Source organism: Microcaecilia unicolor, chromosome 1, assembly GCF_901765095.1.
Source record: "Microcaecilia unicolor chromosome 1, aMicUni1.1, whole genome shotgun sequence".
NCBI lineage: Eukaryota > Metazoa > Chordata > Amphibia > Gymnophiona > Siphonopidae > Microcaecilia > Microcaecilia unicolor.
Genome location: NC_044031.1, coordinates 38,586,994 through 38,597,863, shown reverse-complemented (window position 1 = coordinate 38,597,863; position 10,870 = coordinate 38,586,994). Strand labels below are relative to the sequence as shown.

General features: G+C 44.1%; 1 protein-coding gene across 1 annotated transcript in view; it reads left to right on the top strand.

Annotated features, from left to right (window-relative positions):
* Positions 1 to 10,870, top strand: part of LOC115465473 — a 253,686-nt gene that overhangs the window by 67,199 nt on the left and 175,617 nt on the right. The window contains exon 14 of the mRNA XM_030196004.1: positions 724 to 837. Within this exon, the coding sequence (XP_030051864.1) occupies positions 724 to 837 (114 nt within the window). The remainder of the gene's footprint in view (positions 1 to 723; positions 838 to 10,870) is intronic.

Here is a 10,870-nt window from a genome sequence, read left to right as displayed (position 1 = left end):
CTGTTGTAAGATAAAATGTACAACTTAAACTAGAGGCTTCACACAGCACCAGCAGGAGTCTCTCTCCCATTCCTATACAGAAGACCAGAGAGAGATTTCCTCTGAGACTTCTGCATAAGGTCATGACATATCGGCTGCACACAAGTCAACTATACTGTACAACGTATAACCTCTCCAAATGGTAACCAGAAGATTGGCAGCTGCAATGCCTCCACCTAGGAGGGAACGAAGAGAAATCTCTATACCAGAAAACCTCTATGATATAATCTTAATCAAGTGTTGGGCCACTGCTGCCTCTTCTCTCCAAGCTTTGTCGGTCAAATACACACACCCCAAGATACCTATACACAGATCTCCATGCACAATTCACGCACTGCTCCTTCAAAGCATGAAGCAGAGGGAACCTCCCAAGGGATTCTACAAACAATTTAAATGTAATTTCCTACTTCTTATTAACAGGTTATTCAGTTGTTAATCCTGATGTTATATTCAAGATTAAAAAGGAAGATGAGAAATATTTCACTCGACAAATTGAGAGGGAGGGAAAAGAAAATCCAAATGACTTCAACAGTAAGTAAATGTTTTGGATTTAATGGGCTTTGCATTTTTAGATCACAGGAGATGGGTCAATAACATCAAACATTTGGACACTTAAAATCAGTTTCCTAATTTAGTGTTATCAGATACCTCGTGAATCCTTTTGAATGTGTTTTCTCATTACAGACCTTCCAATTGTAACATCTGTGTTCTCACTGAGTATTAAACAAGAGGAAGATGTCCCCTTCATGGAAAATCCTGAATCGCAGATGTCTGAACAGACCCTGCCTTCTATAACAGGTAAGTATAGAATTCCTCCTGCACATCTTTACCAAAGTCAGCTGGAATCATTCAGGAATTCAGCGCTGGTCAGATAAAAGGTTGTCATCTCCTCTTCTCCTCCCTCTGTCTGTTTCCCTACTTTGGACAGATTAAACTGGAGACGGAGGAGGCACGGATAGGGTATCCCAGCGGTAGGATCTGGTCTGCAAAACCCTTCATCCTAGAGTGTCTTGGGGTTGAGAAATCTGTACTGTTGAAAGCGCTGCTGGAGGTGGAGAGTCTTCTGCACTGTTGTGGAGGGACATGACTGATGAACATGGTTCAGTTTGACTTGGTCATGGACATTTTGTGTTGCTGATAGGTTAATGCAAATTACAGTATATAATGCAGTTTATCGTAATGATGCCATTCTCAATTCCAAAATGGCGGCCACAACCTCATGCAGGCTGCCACGGGAAGACGCGACTGCTATTTCTAACTTTATGTTTATTAATTTTCTAGCAAAATAACTGACAGCATCTCTTAACAGAAAAAATTAAGAACAAGTGTACATTTTGTTACACAACAAACTAAAAGTAGACCCTCCCCATCCCTTATCTCTCCCCTTCCCCTCACTCCCCTCCCCAAAACTCAGATTGTCCTTCCAACTGGAGAAATCACCCCACATTTTGTTTACATATAATATACAGTCTGTTTTGGCATGTCCTGTATATGCCAATGTGAGGCAATAAACAGTCGAGTTGCTGTAAAAACCAATAGCATTAATTTATCCATAGCTCCTGTTATCCCTTCCACTCTCCCACTTAGTAGGGCATTTTCCATAGTACACGCCATATGAGTCTCGAGTAACTGTTGCCCATATGCAGATACCTCCTTCCATAATTTCTGGACCTTAGGACATTCCCACCAGAAGTGAGTATATGTCCCCCTCCAGCTACACCCTCTCCAACATAAACCATCCCCTTTCCTCATAATGGCTTGCAGTCTAGATTATCGCTAAGATGGCGACCTGATCGGACGCCTAGCTAGGGAGCTCCGCCGATGATCGCTGGGACCGACCAGAGAACGTGACCCGGCAGACCCCGCTGAGGATAAGGAGGTGAAATATCTCCTCGGGAGCGGGGACCACAGCAGGAGGAATCCGAAAGCGGAGATAGAGGTAAAAACTCCCCGGGATTCCACAAAAACGGCGAGTGAGTCGGGCTCTCCCACAAGGCCGCCAATTTGGCACGATCTTCGGGGTCAGATAGTAATCGCGATCCAGGAGACCCCGCTGAGAACAAGGAGGTGGAATATCTCCTCTGCAACGGGAACTGCCAAAGGAGAAAGACAAAAAGCGGAAGGAGAGGTGGAAACTCACCGGAATACCGCAAGAACGGTGAGTGAGTCAGGCCCTCCACGAGGCCGTCACCGTGAGAAGCGAGTCAGAGTCGGAGACGAGGAGATCTGTGCAGAAACCTCTGGGATCGAGTCCTCCAAAGCGCCATCACAGGTTACCTGAGCATCCTGCGCTTTCTGCGTGTCGTCGCTGGCCGGATCAAGCAGTGAAGCCCAGCAGTAGAACCCGATCGGGCAGGAGGACGGAGAGGTGAGAGATGGGCGGTGCAGGCGAGAGGTAGTGAACAGCGGAAACGGGACGATCGTTTCTGCAGCCTAGCAAATGGAACAACGTGAGCCGGGAGATTGAGGTGAGAGTGAGGCGGCGGGTGATCGGCAAGGTGGAGGCGAGATAACGAGCGATTGGCGGCTGGAAGTGCTGCTCCTCGATTGCAGCCCAGCTCCTTTGGCGTGGATAACCAGGAGACCTGGGGCAGCTAGCCCATAGACCCTGATGTTAATCCTCTGAGAGGAGAAGGAGCCTGGGGAACCAGGTGACCTGGGGAAGCTAATCCCTAGGCCCTCGTGCTGATCCTCTCCCTCAGACCCACTGCCCATATCTTTGTGATCCCTGCTGGCTCTGATCCTTGCCTTGCCTTGCCACCAGCCTGCCCTAGTCCTTCGGCTCCGGCCTGTTCCAATTCGGCTAGTTCCAGACCACTGCTCTGCTTTTCTCTGCCTTTGCTGCTGCCTCTCTCAATCCGCATACTCCGGCGTGCCCCAGTCTTGCTGATCCGCCATCTTCTGTTCCAGCTCGCTCCAGGTCGCCCATTCCAGCTCGCTCCAGCCCATCTACTACAGCCTGCTCCAATTGTGCCAGTTCATCGGTTCTAGCTTGCCCCCATCCAACTTTTCCAGCTTACCCCAAGTAGACTGTTCCAGCCTGTTCATCCATCTACTCCAGCTTGTTCCCGCCCGTCAGTTCCAATTGCTTCAATCCATCTGTTCCAGCGGGTTCCAGCTAACCTATCCCAGCTTGTTCCCACCCACCTGTTCCAGCTTGCTCCAATTCATCCGATCCAGCTTATCCAACCAATGTTACGGACCAATTGATAAAACTGCTGACACACTACTTATATCACCAACACTGCCCAACACTCCCACAAACACCGACCACAAAAACTACTGATATCACTGATATCTTATTTAGAGACATATCATGGATCTATGCAGATAATTGCATGCCTGCACAAGTTAGCTCTTTGCTTGTTTGTCTGCTGCAACATTGTAGCAAAAACTCCTATGATAAATTGCATGCATAGACACTCTGATTATATACTACTATTTAGCATTTCTATAGCGCTACAAGGCATACGCAGCGCTGCACAAACATAGAAGAAAGACAGTCCCTGCTCAAAGAGCTATGTAATAAAAGTGAGCCAAGTATAGGACAGTCAAGCCATTGTGACATCACTGATGAGGTTGGCTCTTATTGGTGGCCTGAGGCATTATGACATCACAATATTAGCTCTGGTTACAAGAGACTACTACTACTACTACTTATCACTTCTATAGCACTACAAGGCATACGCAGCGCTGCACAAACATAGAAGAAAGACAGTCACTGCTCAAAGAGCTTACAATCTAATAGACAAAAAAATAAATAAAGTAATCAAATCAATTAATTAATTAACAAATCGATTAATTAATTAATTAATTAATGTTTGCTACAACCACTGTAGTAAGTAACCCTAGAATCTGACCAACCTATATGTCTCAATTGCATTGATTTTAATGCCTGCTTATAATTGTTTCTAAATGTATTGCTTTTAGTGCCTGATTATAACTGTTTCTAGGTGCATTACATCAAAAACATGAACACTAACAAGCTACTGATAATAATCTATCTCATTCCTATAATCGACCACGCATGGACCACCCCCCAACATCAACAACAACCCAACCGCAATTCACAAACTTTATATACAACCTACTAACAACTCACCAGACCAAAAATACAATAACCAACCAAAAGGAAAAATCCCCACATAGGAACACCACCAACAGAAAGAGAGAAAAAAAAAACCGACGACGACAAATTCAACCACCGAAGAAACGGACAACTAATAAAAATAAACACATCTAGCCTCCCTACAGAACCATACCGCTCAATCTGAATAGGATACATCAACGCTAGATCAGCAGTAAGCAACTCAGTAGACATACTAGACTGGATCACCATAGAGAATCTAGACCTTCTATTCATCACGGAAACATGGTTCCACGGCCCTACAGGCCCCGCCATCATAGCCACCAGAATACAAAATCACCCACTGGACAAGAAATGGAAAAAGAGGTGGCGGAATAGCTATAATCTACAAATCCGAGTTCACCATCACAACCACTGGCAAATCCACATCACCTCAACTCGAAATCGCCTCGACAAGAATCACTCATCCGAACCTACAAGGACACCTCAGCGCAATCCTATTCTACAGACCACCAGGAAAATGGAAAGACTCCCAAACGCAACTCATGGACTTCATCTCGAACACATGTGTCTCTGCCTCAAACATCCTCATAATGGGAGATATCAACCTACACCTCGAAGACGACACCTCAACAGGCACACAAGAATGCAAAGAATTCTTAAAACTCTGGGATTTACATGCACCTAATACTCAACCAACACATGTAAAAGGACACACACTAGACATCATTACACACAAATTCGACCCAGACTCAACTCTCCTACTTACAGACACAAGATGGACACCCACACCATGGACAGACCACCATAAAGCCTATGTCTCCACTGGCGAAAAATACACAGAAACGCAGTCAACAAACATGAACGAACAACATACACCACGAGAGGAAAAATAGACCCCACAACATTCTGGCAACAAGTCTACCAAAATGAATGGTCAACAAATACAGACACCATTCAATTCCTCCAAGAATGGGATGACATATGTAAGACAACATTAGACACAATTGCCCCAATCCAAACCAGAACATCACATAGGAAAAAATCAAATCCATGGTTCACCGAGGAGCTGAAAGAACTAAAAACACAAGTCAGAAAGCTAGAACGTGCATGGAACAAAAAGAAAGATGAACACACACTGAATGCCTGGAAATCACTTAGGAGGAAATACAAATATACCATAAAACAGATCAAAAGACTACACTACAAAAAAATGATTGGACCAAACTACAAAGGCACACACAAACTCTTCTACCTTGTAAACAAATTGCTAGACACCACACCAGTTACAAACAACAACAAAGATACACCAGGGGGTCGACGACCTCGCGAAATACTTCAAGGAGAAAATTATACAATTACGACTTAAAATACCCACCAGCCCTACTGAATACACCACACTCCTAAACTGCCTAGACCCAGAAGATGGAATATATCCAGCAGACAGGATCTGGACCGAATTCGAATCACTGTCAGAGGACCTCATCTCTAAAACGCTCAAAAGATTTGCCAAATCCCAATGCAAACTAGGTATCTGCCCAAACAACCTCATGAAATCAGCTCCCCAACAATTTATAACAGACCTAACGAACCACGTGAACTTCACGCTACAAATTGGACTTTTCCCAAAGGAAAAATCCTACTTACACCAATACCCAAAGACACAAAGAAAAACGCAAGCGAAATAACTAACTACCGACCAGTAGCATCTATACCACTAATAACCAAAATAACCGAAGGGATGGTAACCAAACAACTCACAAACTATCTTAACAAGTTCTCAATACTGCATGATGCCCAATCAGGATTCCGGTCAAATCACAGCACAGAAACAGTATTAATTACCCTAATGACCAAATTTAAACAAATGATCGCAACCAGCGCCAATATACTCCTCTTACAATTTGACATGTCAAGTGCCTTTGATATGGTTGACCACGGAATCCTACTACACATACTTGAATATTTTGGCATCGGAGGCAATGTCCTAAACTGGTTCAAGGGGTTCTTAACTTTAAGCTTATACCAGGTCACATCAAATTCAACTACGTCTGCTGCATGGACACCTGAATGTGGAGTACTGCAGGGATCCCCCCTCTCGCCAACTATTTTCAACCTAATGATGATCCCCTTGGCAAAACTTCTATCAAACCATAACCTCAACCCTTACATATATGCCGATGATGTAACGATATATATCCCTTTCAAACAAGACATTAACGAAATCTCCAACGAAATCAACCAAAGTCTAAACATCATGAACACCTGGGCAGATGCATTCCGATTGAAACTGAACGCAGAAAAAACTCAATGCCTCATACTTACCTCCCAATACAACACGAATAAATTTACCGCTGTAAACACACCTAAACTAAATCTGCCAATCGCAGAAACTTTAAAAATCCTTGGAGTCACCATTGACCGCCACCTAACACTTGAGACTCATGCGAACAACACAACCAAAAAGATGTTCTACTCCATGTGGAAACTGAAAAGAATAAGACCATTCTTTCCAAGATCTGTCTTCCGCAGCCTAGTGCAATCACTCGTACTCAGTCATCTGGATTACTGCAACTCACTATACACAGGCTGCAAAGAGCAAATACTGAGGAAACTTCAAACAGCCCAGAATACAGCAGCCAGACTCCTCTTCGGAAAACCAAAATACGAAAGTGCAAAACCCTTACGTGAGAAATTACACTGGCTCCCACTCAAGGAACGCATCACCTTTAAAGTATGCACCTTGGTTCACAAGATCATTCACGGTGAAGCCCCTGCATACATGTCTGATTTAATAGACTTGCCACCCAGAAACGCTAAAAGATCTTCCCGAACTTTCCTCAATCTCCACTTCCCTATGTGCAAAGGCATAAAATACAAAGTACTGCATGCATCAACCTTCTCTTATATGAGCACGCAATTCTGGAATACACTGCCACGGAACCTGAGGACAATCTTCGAATAAACCGACTTCCGCAAACTTTTGAAAACTCATTTCTTTGAGAAAATTTACTGCAAGGATCAAAACACATGAAGACCATACACACTAATAGAAATGCACCAATACACTCTCTTCAGAATTCTCTTCCCCCGTATTTTCACCACACTTAAAATTCTACCCACAGATAAAAATTATTATACCCTATGTTCTCTTGCTATTGTTCTATCGCCTTATCATTTCCCCATTGTTACATTCCATTGTTCTATTCCCCAAATGATGTTTTGACTTTGACTTTGTCTTCCCAAAACTCCTCACAATGTAACCCATAATCGCACTGTAACAAATTGTATTTCCATCATTCACAATGTATTGTAAGCCACACTGAGCCCGCAAATAGGTGGGAAAATGTGGGATACAAATGCAATAAATAAATAAAGAGTAATGCCATCTCACCAGTACCTTAAGACCGTTCTCAATAATGTGAGGTGCATGTGACAATTTATGAGATCGCAAGAAGATATCTTTTCAGTTCTTCATAGAAAACTCTCTTGATCCCTCTCCCATGCCCCCCTGTAGGTAGCCTTCCATTTATCTAAGGTGTTGAGGAGCCCATAAACCAAAGACATATAACCCCTACCAACTTGTCCACCCACTAAATTTTCAAAAGCCAACGTCAGGCCTCCACCCCCTGCTATTAGTTGTTCTACCTGAATTAAATGTTTATCTTGAAGGTAAGGGAATAACATCTCTAGCTGCCAGTTGATAGTGAACTTGTAACGTTCCAAAATGTAGAATTTGATTATCTCCTATAAATTGACCAAAATAGAGAAGACCATGTCTTTCCCATCTTTGAAACAAGCTATTGCCTAGCTTGTATGTCCCATGTCTTATTCTTAGTGGTCCTCGTAAACGGGTTTTGGACCTCTTGAATGTGTTTGAGCATGCTAGCTGCCCAGGAGAGAAACTTCAACTGAAACGTACTGGCCTCTTGTTCTGCTAGCACCCATTGTTTGGGTTGGGTTGGGGGTACCTGCTACTCTAACACTGCCTTAGGTTGTGCAGCTTGGTAGTATTTTCCCAGATTGGGTATATCCATCGCCCCATTCCCTTTAGATTGGAACACAGCCTCCTGGGCTACTCTGGATCTCTTCCTTCCCTATATAAAGCAAATTATCTTTCTATGAGGTAGTTCAACAGGGAGAACTTGGAATAAATATAAAAATTTAAGGAGAACCATCATTCTCACTGCCTTCATCCTTCCTAGCCTGAACGGTATTAATTAATCCCACCTCTCTAAATCTCGGTACCAACTACAGAGTGTCTCCCAGTCCGCCCCAAGTTTGATACCGAAATACTAAACCCATTGAAAGGGAAAACATTTCCAAAGATTCGTCTCCTCCCCTTTTGGAAGGGATATATTCAAAATCTCTGTCTTAGTGGGGTTAGCTCTGAATCCCAACAAGCTTCATATTCTGCCATTTGCTCCTGTAAAGCCATTTGGGCTTTTCTTGTACCTTGAGTCAATATCAAAAGATCATCTGCAAACAAGGACACTCTATGTTCCTTACCTCCTATTATAAGTCCTTTAATTTCCTACACACAGGCAGCTTCGCTCCTCCCTGCCGCGTCCATCTGGCCCTCTCTGATGCACTTCCTGCTTAGGGCCAGATGAACGCAGCAGGGGGGGAGCGAAGCTGCCTGTGTGTATAGCAGCGCAGCGCGACGGGCGAAAAAGAGAATGCACTTGCAGCGGAGCTTGGGGAAGACAGGGCAGGATGGAAACACTGAACGCTGCCTCCGCGGGACAAAAGGGCAGTGACAGCTTGCGAAGGATGTGGATGGGCGGGCCTGGAGGGAAAATGGCTGTGCTTGGGTTGGGGGAAAACTTTCAACAAAAACTTAGTAATTGGACTGTAAGCAAAATGTTTTACCCGGACCCTTCTTGGGTCAGGAATGCATATCTTTTAACGTAAAGGGCGTTTGTGGGTAGAGACACTACAATTTATGCAAGCAGTGCCAAACTCCAGTTACTTTGTTGTTACTTTCAAAATCCTGCAAACGTAAAGTGGGAAACTGACATCTTTAATCGCATACATAGCAGTTGCTTGCAGAATTTCTGGCAGGGAGAATATGTAAAATGCCAGCTACCGATAAGCATCCCTGGAAGACTGAGGAGTAAGGAATTTAAATTATGTTTAGGTAGCAGGTTTGGAGTTCCTGTAAGAGAATAGGAGGTTTTGTGTTGCTGATGGAGAGACAAAAATATGGTGAAAGTCACAGGCATGGTTTGAAGGGGGAGAGGAGGAAGGGGCTGGAGAGCTGCTGGACAAGGGAGGAAGAGGAAGAAGGGACTGGAGGGAAGGGAGAGAGCTGCTGGACATGGGAGGATAGGGAGAGAAAGAGGGGAGATGGATGAAAGGGGAGAGACTGGAAGGATGTGGAAAGAGAGAGGGGAGACTGAACAGAAAAGGATAGATAGACAGATGGAAGGAGAGGGGAGATAGAGACACTAGATGAAAGGATCAGGAGAGAGGGTAGATGGGTGGAAGAATGAGGAGAGAAAGAGGGCAGACACTGGATGGAAGGGTAGGGAGAAAAAGGAGACGCTGGATGGAAAGAGGGAGAGGACAGAGTAGGGAAAGACTGGAGAATAAGAGGAAGGGGCATGTGGAGAACAAGGGTGAGGGAAAGATGAAAAGCCATCGGTGATGGACAGGAAACCCTGGCAAGAGAAAGACGAAGGAAAGCAGAATCTAGAGACTGGGTGCAACACAATGAGAAAAAGTAAATGGCCATACAACAAAGGTAAAGAAAATAATTTTATTTTTAATTTAGGATAAAGTAATATGGTACTTGTGTTAATAAAGTTTCAGAGACCAATACTTCCTTAGGTCAGGAGAGGATACCATAACAGCATTATACTGACCTGAGGCAGGAGGTTTTGGCCTCTGAAAGCTCATTGAAAACGGTGTTAGGCTATTAAATACATTATTTTCTGAAACCTGATGCACTGAAAAGCAGCACTTTACTCCTGTGTGACAAATGCATCTGATTAGTGTGACTAAATTTTGCTGGGGAAGGGAGGTAGAGAGACAATTTTGTGCCCACCCACTTTAGGTTCAGGCCCATCCAAAATTGGCAGTCTGGCTACGCCACTGCCAGATACTTTCAAAGTTGATGCCCTGGGGCTCTAATTAGCCCTGCACTTCAAACTAGCCAGGAGGTACTGGATTTTTCTTTATTTTCAGTGTGTGTCTTCACAGGAGGAAAATCTCTGTCTGTCCTGAGATCCTGTTCATGGCTTGTGAACAGTTAAGTTCCTGAACTCCCCAGGTGCTACCCAGGTAGTAACAAGTGTTAGATAGTTTTAATGTTGGCCCTTGTTTTGGTGGTTATCTGTTATTGCTTGCTGTACTTTTTCATCTGTTTTTTTCAAACATTCACTGTTCATTTTCATGATAATAAACCTATAGTTTATTAGTTCTGTCGTCCAGGACTGACTAAGAATCCTGGTTTGTGTTTTTGGGTTTGCTTTCTAGAAACTGTGGAACTCCTGGAGTGTGGCCCCAGTGTCCTAGAAATCACCAGAGAATAATCTGAGAGTTGGAGACTAGCTCAGAGGCAATCAGGACACAGTCGGTGGGAGGAGGGTGCTAGTATAGAGCACATGCCCAGGTGCAGGCGGTCCTGAGCAATGTTGGAGACAGACCCTCCAGGTGGCCACAGGGTTAACCCCAGGCGGGCGCTAGGCGTTTGGTGACAATAACACTTTGTTTTTATAGTCCGCAATACCTCGCAGTTCT